The sequence below is a fragment of the Stegastes partitus genome, unplaced genomic scaffold, assembly GCF_000690725.1.
Source record: "Stegastes partitus isolate 25-593 unplaced genomic scaffold, Stegastes_partitus-1.0.2 Scaffold0, whole genome shotgun sequence".
NCBI lineage: Eukaryota > Metazoa > Chordata > Actinopteri > Pomacentridae > Stegastes > Stegastes partitus.
This window is the reverse complement of record NW_007577731.1, coordinates 3,097,617-3,110,550: the sequence shown is the minus strand read 5'-3', so window position 1 is coordinate 3,110,550 and position 12,934 is coordinate 3,097,617. Positions and strand designations below refer to the sequence as shown.

The 12,934-nt window shown below is 44.1% G+C and overlaps 1 protein-coding gene across 1 annotated transcript in view; it reads right to left on the bottom strand.

Moving 5' to 3' along the window:
• Nucleotides 1–1,333: 1,333 nt before the first annotated feature.
• dab1b (DAB adaptor protein 1b) overlaps nt 1,334–12,934 on the bottom strand; it is a 28,455-nt gene continuing 16,854 nt past the window's right edge. The window contains exons 5-13 of the mRNA XM_008297396.1: nt 12,132–12,251; nt 11,626–11,664; nt 9,604–9,669; nt 7,782–7,841; nt 5,686–5,733; nt 5,358–5,466; nt 3,235–3,870; nt 1,799–1,920; nt 1,334–1,426 (exon numbers count right to left, since the gene is read on the bottom strand). Coding sequence (XP_008295618.1) covers nt 1,334–1,426; nt 1,799–1,920; nt 3,235–3,870; nt 5,358–5,466; nt 5,686–5,733; nt 7,782–7,841; nt 9,604–9,669; nt 11,626–11,664; nt 12,132–12,251 — 1,293 coding nt within the window. The remainder of the gene's footprint in view (nt 1,427–1,798; nt 1,921–3,234; nt 3,871–5,357; nt 5,467–5,685; nt 5,734–7,781; nt 7,842–9,603; nt 9,670–11,625; nt 11,665–12,131; nt 12,252–12,934) is intronic.

The following is a 12,934-nucleotide window of genomic DNA, read 5'->3' as shown; positions in this document are numbered from 1 at the left end:
ACAAACGTCCAGACGTCAAAGATGGAGGTGCTGGTAGGGCATTGCTTGAGAGAAACACAGGTAGTTGGCATCCAAGAGGCAGAGAGCTATCTTATGGCACAGAGGCTCAGGTATGGGGGACCGGGAGGATTCTTATTTACAAAATAGATGTTTGGCAAATTTTGATCTCAACATTGATGCCTCGGAGTCATTTCCGATATCCGCAATGACTCAGCGTCATCAACCGAGAATTCACAGCTTATAAAATAAGAAAAAAGAAAACTCATAATTTTATTTTATTTTTTTTGTTCGATTTGTTTCAGGCCTAGAAGGAAGCCGCAGAGAACAGTTCCGCTCGCAGCTGAGTCCGCTGAATCCACATTAAGTCTGCTCATGCAAATGGACGGATCGGTGGAGCAACACAATGAGAACATTTGGCAAATCCACCTGCTGTGAACAGTCTTTGCTGGTGGCAGCTGACAAGCTGAAGGTCAACCACATACAGTACGACGCTGCTCCTCTTGAAAGTTTCCAAAAAATAATTTGCATCATGAATGTAATCATGTTTGTTTTTTTTAAATTTCCTCACAGATATAAACCCATGAATCCATCACAGAAGGACGCAAACTCCTCCTGTTGTAGGTTTTCGGTCAAAGAGCAAAGGTCACTTCCTGGTTGAAAGGTTATTTGATTGGACGATAAAGCCAAAGTCTGGTTGGTCGCCATGCTGAGGAGTACAGTCCAGTCCAGTACAGTATGTGGCCTCTGGAGGAAAAAGCAGATCCTAGGACAGCCAGCTTATTACAGAACTGCCAAAATATCCTTTAAAGGTTGAAAAAAACAGAACAAGTCTGTGTAATCCAGCTGTGAGAGAGGCTGCTGCTCACAGTCACTCGTCTCTCTTCTTCTTCTTCTTCTTTTTCTCGTGAGCTTCTGTCTTGGCCTTGAGAGCTTCCATCCCCTGCAAGACAAACACACAAATCACTGAGGCGTGCACAGTGCGATGCAGTTACGAACCTCCTCACCAGGTGGCAGCGTCGTGCCTTCCATCTGTCGGGATGACGCAGAGCGGTGTAATGACAGAAACACTGAACTGAACCAAGGCCCTTTTCCAATTGGCAGCGAACCAACTCATTCACAAGGAAAAGAAGAAGAAAAAAAAGAAGATATACTGACATATGAAAGTATAAAGCTAATAAAGGAGCACAGAGAGGGGTTTAGGAAAAAAATTAGACAAGGGTAGTAGGAAAAAAAAAGAGGCTAATGCCACAATGTGAAGACAGTTGATTGATAATGCTGAGAAACCAGAGAGACGAGGTGACCGTGAAATACCCACTCATTGTCTGGTTGATCTCTAGCTGTCTTCCTGTGGACAGGTTTGATCCTGCGGAGGATCAGGGTCTCCGTCGGGCACCGGAGACGCCGACCTTGCAGCGGCGGCGGCACCCTGAAGGAGAAAATCGCCGTTAAATCTCTCTTCAGCTGCTGAGAACTCTCCCATTCAGCCAAAAAGCATTTAGGAAAATGACAAGAATTAAGTTGAAAGTGTAATTGCGGCTTATTATATGTGATCTAATCAAGACTCTCGAATCACCTGTGACCTTTCGCGATTAATTGATTTGACATTTTTCTAGGAAAAAAAAGGGGTAAACTCAATCCTGTAATCACACGACAACCTTCTCCGTGTGATTACATGTAACATACAGGGAACAGATCAGTAATGTAATGGATTACAGCGTCGTGCCAGTCAGCTGCTAAATCGCATCCATGAATCTTATTGACTGATATGTGACCCGGGGGGGCGACCGGCGCTGCTCACCGATTGTTCCTCCTTGCTGGCGTTGCCCTCCGGGTCGACAGGCGAGTGATCTGTAGGGGGGTCACTGGCCTGGGAGGGGGGGCAGTCTGAAGACGAGCTCTGCTGAGGGGCCGGAGTGGACGCTGCACAGAGAAGAGCAACAAAAAAGCACAAGCGAGGTGACATATAGACGGATTTTAAATGGCGTTTAATGCTCATCTGCTCTGCGGATATTTTGGCATCAAGGTTGTAACATGAAAAAAAAAACGAAACTAGGAAGTTAAATCTAGATGATGACCTTTATTTCTTGTCATCCCCTCTGCTTTTTTTTCTGATATACTTGACATTCTGTATACTATCAAAAAAAGAAAAAAAACTCTTTTCGTCAAAAGGTCAACAGAATTTTTGGTCACACACAAACAGTTTTCTTATTTCCGAGGCACAAAGCTGTCGAATAGAAGCAACAGCTAGTTTTGTGAGCTAAATGGTACAATAAGGCAGTTTAGGAGGTGTACAATAATGTTTATAGCGGTCATCATCATAGTTTAACATCTGATAATTAGTACTTAATACGCATTTTAGCTGAGGTTGATGGGAATGCCATTAATTTTTCAAATCTGTCATGACTACCTTTAACAAATGTTCCACTCAGTAGTCATTAAATAACCCATACAATGCACATTTACAGGTTTATAATTTAAATGTGTGGGTCTACTACAGAATGTTTACATGCTTTAATGGTCAGAAAGCACATTTTTTTCTCATTTTCTACACATCTTTCCTTACCTTTAATCTGAAATGCTTCATTTTTGTCTCTTAATAAAAACTCTGATTGGTCAGCTTCTCTGATTAAAGAAAGATAATACTGGTTACGCACCGTAACCTTAGATATATGAGGATAAGGATGGACCTCTGGCAGAAGTGGCTCCAGTGAGGAAATAATGGCTGACTGTGAGGCAGCTGTTCATTTTTCATTTGAGGGCCAAACTAGCTGCAAATTAGGTGCATAAATAAATAACGGAAGAAAAGCCTGGACTTCAAATGAGGCGCTTCAGGCAGATAAGGTGCATTGTTTTGTCCCTTCAGTGTGCAAAAAAACAAAACAAAACACAACTGCATATTACCATAAAGGAATAAAGGAAAAGGGAAAACCCCAAAAGCATCACATGAGCTCTTTAAAATGCTTCAATAAAAACAGAAATATGAGTCACATGGTGTCTTTAGGTTAAAGTCAGATGATCACTGAAGTCAGTCATCCTCTGTGGACCATCATTGTCTGCACAGCAATTAACAAAATACATGTTTAGATGGACCAGTCTGGTCAAAAGTGATGGATTGATCCTGTAGCTCACGAGGCTAATGAACGGTTCAACTTTAGCTTTCTTTGTATAAAATGCTACAGATGTCAGTTTCATAGGGTGCAATCATGCAGGAGGGCGACGACTGAAAGCGCTTACGAGATTCAGTGGACGGTGACGTGGACGTGCCCGGGCTCAACGTCATCCGAGAGAGATCCAGGTCGCTACAGCTCCCCTCTTCTTCCTGGGTCGCAGCAGCTGGAGGTGGCAGCAGCTGACTGCAGGCCAGAGTGTCCGGTACGTTCATGAGGCCCGGGGTTCCACACCTGCTCACCGCCGCCGACACAGCACCGGGCCCCGCACCTGCTGCTCCCGACGTGGACGGGCCCTCGCCTGCGTCCGAGTCCAGGCCTTCTTTCCCCAGGCTAAGCTGCCTCTGGAGCAGGGTGGAGTCGGCCGTGTGCTGGGGGCTGGTGATGGCCGAGGAGGGGGCCGACATGTCGCAGGCTTGGGGGCACATGGTCGTGATGGGTACCAGGCCTTGGAGCATGGCAGCTGGGATGGCGTGGCCCCCGACGCCCACCGTCTGGGCTGGCATGTACGCCGCCATCGCTGCCCACTGCTGCTGAGTGGCAGGGAAGATGTTGGCCTGGCTCCAGATGACAGGCTGCCCACCAGGGAGGACCTGAGCCACCTGGAGGGGACCCTGCACGGGGAAGGCCAGAGTCTGAGCCTGGGCAGGGAACGGCTGCTGGGCCCACTGAGCCGCCTGCACCGGGCCCATAGTCATATAACCTGAAAGAGAGGCAACAAGAAGAAAGAACGGAAATGATGGGAGGATATCAAAGCAGGAATAGAAAACGAACACAAGCATCATTATGAGCACGGAATACATTTTGTCTCCTGCGAGTTCAATATGTTCAAAATGACATTTAATACATCTGTGACCAACAATTAGAGCGATTTAATTCTGAGGGTAACAGCAGAAAAGGTGCATTTAAGGATGTAACTGTGAAACTTTTAGATATATTTTCTCGTCCCATTTCGTGTCCCGTTTCTGAAGCAAACACCGCCGCAGTAGAGGCGCCGTAAACGATGCAATTCACTTTATTTTTTGTCAAATTTATGTTGCTATTTACGGTAATGGAGCTGCGAGCGGCGACTGTTTTGACAAAGCTTCATCGCCGTCGTGTTCGAAGACAATAACTAAGATTTAGGTCTGCCGCTAGAAAACAATGGGCCTCGTGCAAGAACTGCTTGTACGAACCGATTTAAGTATATAGTGCGACTGATTTAATAGAGCTCCTGGTTTTTCTTGCAATTTTCTCTTATTTACAAATGAGTTGTCCAGACCTGACGTATGACTCATCCACATATAGTCGGTTTTTCTCCACCAGGGGGGAAAATAAAAAACACTAATTTGACCTACAGTTAAATCAAAACGCCTTAATCTAAATGAAATCGGAGTTTAATTATAATATAGAAAGCAGCTATAAAAAAAACACCAAACTAGGACAAAATTCCCCGTATTATGCTGGGATGACATGAGGTTGACAGCCTTGCTAATATGTTCTAATTATTTCAGGTCCTGTAACCACCACAACACTCCTTCCTGAGAGTACTTTTCATGCTCTGCAGTTCCTTTTACTCCTTCTAACCCTTACTGTGACTGCCCCAGAACAAAGTGGCCCAGGTACATGGTAGCTTCATGGATGTAGATGATGCTGATGATAATGCCTCACAAGCATGAACATTCATCAGGCTGAAACAAGACATCCAGTTTGAATCCAACTGGGAACAACTGCGCAAACAAACACCTCAGAAAATACATAGCAGAAGAATGGAGCAGTGTTTTTGCTCGAGGCCCACTGACTTAATAAGCGGCATTATCTCGGACGATGAGAATTTAGTCGCTGCTCGCGTTATAAAGGTCGTTCTTCAGCTGGCTGCTGTTTGAAAGGATGCTGGGACGTTCTTCAGTGTACTCAGAACACTACAATGTCAGTTGTTTTATTAAAATATGCAAAACCACCACCAACATCTCCTTCAAATAGCATCCTTTTACAACATCTCTCCACTGGTTACCAGCACAATTGCTCCTCAGTGTGTGTGTGGTCCTTATAAAAACTCAGATAAATCCACATCCTGCTAAATCTTGCCAAGTTTTTTTTCTTTTTTTTACCAACTGAACATCAAAGAAACATATCCCCACCAGCAATTTCTCCTCTTTTATGTTTTGCATTGTGGAAAAGATGCAGCGCTTTCAGTCTCGGCTAGTTTACCTGACGGCACAGAGGTGGGGCTGAAGGGGGCGTACAGCTCAGCAGGAGTATGCTGCTGCTGGCGGCTGCTCCTGCTCGGGTCCAGCGTGTTGGCAGGTGATGGGGGCATCTGGGAGGATATCACACACACATGCACAGATGTCACCGCTATCAAAGTCAGCTTAAAGTCACTGCGTTATCTTTGATCTGAATCCGTCAGATATTCAGGTAATTTCAGTCCTCTACGAACGTCCAGATGAATTGACCTGACGGTACAGACAGAATGCAGTATCTCCAAATTTGTACCAACTCTACGGCTTAAAAGAGCGTTTGTGCGATTGCTACTCACCGAGGGAGGAGTGGACATGTCGCCGAAAAGATCAAAGTGGTTGATGTTCTGTGAGTCGAAAAAACCGACGGATGAGAGAGAGAGAGAAAGACAAAAGGCCAGTGATACATCACGACAATGAGACTTGCACAGTCATGAAACCTCGAATTCATCTCCAAATAGGGGACATGGTGGTTGCATGGGTGGGTAGGTGTGGGGAGTGAAATCTATTCACAAAGGCGGTTTGTGCTGCGGATGGCAAGAAACAACTATCCCCTCGTTTCATTATCAGAAAATGGATCTAAAATGAATCTTTCGTGGCTCGCCATAATTGAGTGGGTAAAAGGCTATTCAGTCCTATAAAACAGACTCTGATTAGATATTCTTATGTCTGCCAATCAAGAGGAGGCCCCCCATGAGAGCCCGGGCTGCTTTATTATGCTGATTTCACCCCGCGAGCACATTTGTACAAATAGGAGTGTGTTTGTTTCATCAAACGAGCGAAGGGAAGACGCTCCTGAAACCATCCGACCGCGACAATGAGGCCACCTCACCCTATAGGCGGACGTGACCCCTGCTCTAGTCCCCCCTCTGTCCTCCGCTCTACACTACTTAAAGGACGAGGGACGCGGCTATGGAGGAGACTATGGGATGGCTAAGTTGCATGAAATGTCTCTGGGGCCATGCACAAGCAGACAATGAGTCACCGTAAAGAAGCACAAAAACACACAGAACACACAGGATTTCGCATGCCAGAAATAAACACACACACACACACACACACACACACACGAACAGAACGCGAAAGAAAGAAAGAAAGAAAAACGGGAGGAATCGCAGCAATCTGCGTTGCCGCTGACAGAGTGTTTATGTCCTCCTGGAATAAGCCGGGACATAACGGATCGTACAGTTTTGCACCGTTGAGGGCCACAGAATGAGTCAGAATTTGGGGGAAAAAAGGAAAAAAAAAAAAAAGTAAACAGTGTACACAGAGGTCTCTCCCTGCAGGCACTGACACACATCAGGGGAGCTCGAGGCTCTCAGAAAGCTCCAACTGAATGAACAGACAAGCAGTAACACTTAGAGATATGGAAGCGCTGCTACTTATACTGGCATGGGCTGCTTAGGTGAGATAGCAACGGGGGCCGGGACACTTTATCTGTTTGATATGCTCAACAACGAGCACACAAACAGCCAAGAGTACGGAGGCACTTTGCTGTTTTCAAAAAGTTGCGTGGAAATTCTCTCTGCGTGAACGTTTGGGCAAAATAGGCTTGAATAAATGCTTTTTTTTTTTTTTATTAGCGATTTGAGAGATGTAACAGCGTGGTCACTGCATGGAGGTGAAGAACTCATAAACCTACCAGGATGAGATGAGATATATTTTCAGTTGGATGAAAAACGGAAGGGGGGGAAATTAAATTAAAGAAAAAAGAAAAAAAAAAGAAAATGCTTTGTGCTGTTTTCTGCTCCAATCAATCCACAGTAGAAAAAAATAAATGTACCGCTGTTCATTAAAGGTACAGCGTTCATGAGCGTTTGGTGGCCTTGATCGTATGTAGCTGTGGCTACACTGCATGCAGCTCAACCCAACACCCAACCCACCTACAAACCTCTCATCCACATCCTCTGAGGAAGACGGAACAGCCGCCCCTTTATTTAGCCAGTCAGTCCACTGTACTGTTTTTTTTTTTTGTCTCAACCATCTGGTCGAGACATGCATCAGATTCTGCGCAGGATTGGATTTTGGAAACGAAGCCTGCCTCTCTAATGTTCTGTGAAATTGCTGACAATGTCGGACTTTGGTCGACCAATCAATTAGTCTTCGAGCGGGCTCGGCGTGGCCAATGCGGCTTCGTTTTATCATCATCGTCACAGAGAGCGGATGCAAGGCTCAGACCCCTGCGTGACTCGTCCTTGGTTTGGTAAATGTGTTTCTTTTTGAGCCCGTCGGCTGCAATACGTAACTAACGCCATTAAATACAGCAGAGCGGAGTAATGTAAATGGACACTGTCAAAAGGTGGCTCAAGGCTCTTCCTTCAAGAGGATCTTAAAGAGAGGTTTGCAAGTAGAAGAGTAAAGAAACAAATAATAAATAAAAATAAAAAACACCTACAGTCATGAAATGGCGTTTTGGGACATCATAGATCCCTTCCTTCTGCTGACTGGTTGGGACCTGCATTGGATCGGAGGTCGATTCAAATGTAAGTAACAGATCAACACCTTTTTTCTGTTCTTGTTTTCCCCTAGCTGGGTATTTAAAACAGGAACCTACAAGAACTGAAACATGTCTATTGAAATAGAAATAAAGCGTACAAAATCAATTTCTATTTAGGCCAATTTTTAGATGTAATTTTAGCTTTTAGCGCAATGGGATTATGCAAATTCTACAGTTGTGCTGCCGAATCAATTCTACTTAAATCAATATTGATTGCAAACAATGCTTGAAGAAGGTGCGTACGGGTTTCTGTGAGTATTAAGAAAGCCTATTGTTATTCTGCAACAGTACGTCTCAACTGGTTCGTCTGATGAAATGAAAATGCCTCAGCTCAGGCCTTTTTTTTTTTTTCTGTTTATTTCTCCCACAGATATCCGAAACTATCTGTCGCTCCCAACCTCGCTGCCTGTCTCTCCTCGCGCTCCCTCGACTGGTTAACTTTCGGTTACGTTTTCCCCAAGTCTATTGATCTTGTTTCACTCTGAGATCAAATGGCATGGCAAGTGATTAATCTCTCTCTCTCTGCATCTTTCATCTTCAGAGGAAGGCAAGATACAGAGAGGCAAAAAAAAAAAAAAAAAAAGAGGAGGAGAGCGAGAAGAGAAGGGGGGAGAGAGGGGAGGATTAAACCAAACGATAGGTCCCTGGAGTCCTAGCTGGTCCTTCAAATGGTCTAAAACCAAAAGGTCATACTGTTGGATGTATAAAAGGAGCCTGGTACACTGGCTGTGGCTGAACTACGCAGAGTGAACAACTGACCTTGACTCTGCCGAAGCCGTTATGTGACATCAGTTTAAAGCTGCTGCCTTTTTCATTTCAGCATCTTTAAAGTTGTAGTCCTTGAGATTTTCCAGGATGTAATACTATTCACGACGTGTATTTTTTTTCCACCATTAGCCATTCAATGCATTTATAATCTGTAATTAGCATTTAGTAGGCGGCAGGGTTTGCCGGATTCGCCTCCAAATGCACAACCACAAGAAATGATGCATGTAATCCGGGGTCATTTCTCCCTCGTATATATCATCTTCATTGTTCGCTGTTTCAGTCTCCTACACAGATCTGTATCAGCTCACTGCAAACTGCTTCTTTAAAAGCACGCAACAGCTGAAACACCGGGAGGCTCTTATTGTGGAGAAACCAGACGAGCGCTAAATCATTAATCAAAAAATGCCACGTCTTCATTTTTGACAATGAACCGTTTTAACTTTTGCAGGAAATAAAAAAAAAAAATTGAGATTTGAGATGCTCCTCGGCGAGGCCTTCGCTGCGCTCTGCTGGAACCTAATCAGCAATCAGATTGTGGCACAATATCATTTTTTGACTGATTTCCTTATTAAGACGATGTGAGTTTCCAAACAAGACACACCGGCGGCTCTTTCCTGACAAAGCACCTGCTCAGCAGACGTTTGCGGCAGTATTAATCTTCATCTGCTCGTACCTCGGTAGCCATGTTTGTTGCCAAATCGGCCGACTGGAATCTTAAGGATTACAACTTTAACAAATCTCTCGGCTTTATCTGCTCCTTTCCTTCACAGCTTTTTCATCTTCAGCCACGTTAGTTTGACGTACGTCTTTTGAAACCCCTTTTCTCCAAACATACTTTTCTTTAAGGAGTTCTATGAAGCCATACTGTTAGTACTATTATCATCGATCACAGGGTACGAAGAGGGAGGGGAGAAAAAAAAACAGGAGGAGGGGGCAGTGCTTGTCTTTGTACCTGATAAACGCTCTCCTCTGACTGGGGGCCACGGAGGGGTTCGTGTCCAGCCTCAAACACTATGTACTACAGAACAGAAGTAGTGGGCAAGGCATAGAGGTGCAGAGAATAATGAGATGGAAAGACAGAGAGAAAGAGAGGGAGAGGTTGGCATATAAAACAGAGAGGTAGAGGTAGTGGAACATGACGAGAATAAATGAAAGCACAGGGGAGTGGGGATGGCGTCGAGTGGGAAGGGAAATGAGATCAGGAATATGAAGGGTGTAAGAGAAGAGAAAAAAAAAGAAGAAGTGGGGCATGGGAAAGAGGAATGGGGAAGATGAAAAGAGAAATAAATAAATAAATTAAAAAAACAAGAGTGAGGTGGGAAGAGGAAAGAGCACAAGTAGAACAGGTCAGGCAATAGTTCAAGGCAGTGTGGAGGTCTTAGCCTGAGGTCTCCCTTCGACCTCAGCAACGTGACGCTCCACCTCTTTCAGAGAAAACAGACCCGGAGGTCAGAGTATTTACTTGAGATCCTTGAGTGAAGTCTTCAAATGTGTCATAATTTCAATTGAAGCTAAAAAATAAATAAATAAAAACAAAAAAAAATAAGATGCCTTTATGGATCTCAAATTAAAAGATTAGTTTGACAGTTTGGGAGACGTGCTCAGCTGCTGTCTAGTTCAGAGACAGATGAGACATTTTCACATCTGCATGGTGAATATTGAGTTGGAGCTGGATAGCTTACTTTAGCCTAAAAGAAGCTAACCTGGCTGTGTCTGATCTGTGCGTAAGCTGTAGCGCAAAAATGTAAATTTTCTGGCTTTTAAGCAGGATTATTGTCGTCCTTTTGCACATTTCGAGTTGTTTACGTTACATACTGTGCGACCTTTCACATCCTCAGCCGATTAATTTGCACATTCCTGCACAGCGGAAGCGTTTTTATTACTTATTATGACCTCTGGTCCCTTGATTACACTTGCTGCTAATGACTTGTAACACTTGCAGTCTACTGACTTGTAACACCTTTTTCTAAATATACCTTTTACTTTCACAGTCAGATTCCTCATATGTGAAAACCTCCTTGGCAATTAAACTGTTTCTGATTTTATAGGCGTAATGTGGTGGGCTTCATTTGGCTGGAATTGAGAGGAAGACTCCAGAAAGAAATGTACAGCACATGATTCCTCCAAACTTTCACATATTAACTGTTGAGGTCTGATTTTCCTGCCTTTGAACCGAGCCAGGCCTCGCTGATTCCTCGTGCTAAGCTAAGCTAATTGGTTTCTGGCTGCGGACATGACAGCGGCATCGATCCTCTCATCCGACTCTCAGCGAGAGAGCAAATAAGCACATTGCTCCCTCCCATAATGTCAAACTACTCCTTTAAGATTCTGGCCACAGTTTGGAGTTTTGTCAACCAACATCAACATAAAAATCGAAAGCTGCAAATGGAATGACTTCATGTAAAAAAAAAAACAAAAAAAAGAAAACACACTTCAAGAGCAAAGAACAGAGGTGATCTGGGAGGTGGCTGGACGTACCACTGAACATAGCATTCAGAGTAAGAGTTAGTGTTGTCTGTATTCAGTGTGAGCAAACACAGAGAAAAAAAAGAAAGAAAAAAATCATGTTCAGCCAAATAAATGCAACGAGAGAAAGGGGGATAACAACCAGTCAGGGGGGAGGGTAGGGGGGCATGTCTTTGGAAGAAATCGGAACATTGACACAGATCAAACTTAAAAAATATGGTTTTACAACACTGCACTGGCAAATGGGAGTTGAATGGTTGAACAAAACTGTCCACTAGGATGGTCTACTGTGTATTACTGGAATGGTGCATAATTATGAATCATTAATTCAAGCAGATCAGTGGCTGGAGAAGATATATAAATTAAGGATTAATTGATTTTTTTTGTGTTCTTATTTTTTGTGTGTGTGTGGATTCCAAGCTTTAAGAGTGAAAACAGCACCAGTGAAGCTAGAAAAGCATCAAAGTCAGCAGAGTTGGGTTCCGGCTCTGAGTGCCCACGGACCTACCTGGTAAACTGGGTCGTCCACTTCGTCCTCCAGGATGGTCTGCGTTTGCGGAACAGAAGGCAGACGACACATTTTGTTTTTCAGTCTCGTTAGAAAGGAAAAGGACGAAAACCAACAACGAAAAAAAAAAACCTGCATTCATCACAGTTTGTCATTTCCTGGATGCAATTACAGCCTGACAGCGTGTTGCCTTTTTTTTTTGTTTTTTTTGATTCGGTATATCACAGAAACACATATTTCCTGGCTCGTGTGTCTGACTGTAGTGAAAATAAGCATCGAAAACCTGTTGCATTTCCATTATATTTAGATATTCGGCGGAGAAATCAATGGCGCAGACAAACGCTGACTGCGATGCACTTCAGAGGCGGCTTGGAAGCGTTAAGATATCTGTTGTGTGAATGAATTGCTGGCTGAGTTATAACGTGTGATCTCACCTCCGAATGCAAAATGAAGCTGAGAAAAAAAAAAAAAAAAAAAAAGCTAAGAATTGCCTCGGAGAGTCCTACCTGGTAGACCGCCTGCTCGCACTGCTTGTCCTTCTGGGCCTTCTTCTCCATCTCCTCCCGCTGTTTAATGTCGTAGATGAGAGTGAAGAGGTCGCGCAGGTCAATGATGAGAGGCTCCGCCTGCATGACAGAGATGGAAAGAGAGCAAAGAGGATGTGGCACATTAAAGAATGGAAATAAGAGCGGCGCAGCGGCAGATGGTAACCGATTGAAGTGCCACGGCTCTTGAAGTCGTTTTTCATCCTAAACTTTTGAATCGAGAAAGGTTTCAGTAGTAATATGAAGGGAATGGAGATCTAAACAAGTTCATAAACTATTACTGAAACAGGATTAAAGACAAGGTCACGTCATGGATTCAAGTGTCTTCTGTGTCTCCAACTGTTCGTTTCAAGCCTCTTTTCAGGTACCTACAACTTCCTGCCTCCACCCTGATCTATTTCACCTGAGTCTCAACACCCAGTCAGCCCCCATGAGTACATCGTCTAGGCTACGTTCAGACTGCAGGACTTAACGCTCAATTTTTTTTACGAGTTCGTTCACATTTCTAATTAAATGCGACTTGTATGTGATCTGCTGTGTGAACTTCATACGACCCAAAAGTGAGTGTGACGACGACGTCACACGCAGCGAGCGTGCTCAGTGTTTAGGATGGTGACGGTGGAGCGTTATATCTTTATTTTTCTTCAGCATTGGAGCCAGGACCGTTTATACCCACGCTCGGCCATTTGTTTTGAAATGTTTTCAAAAACCGCCCAGTTCCATTAACACTCCTCGAGTTTGGCCTGAATAGAGCTGCCCTCCCA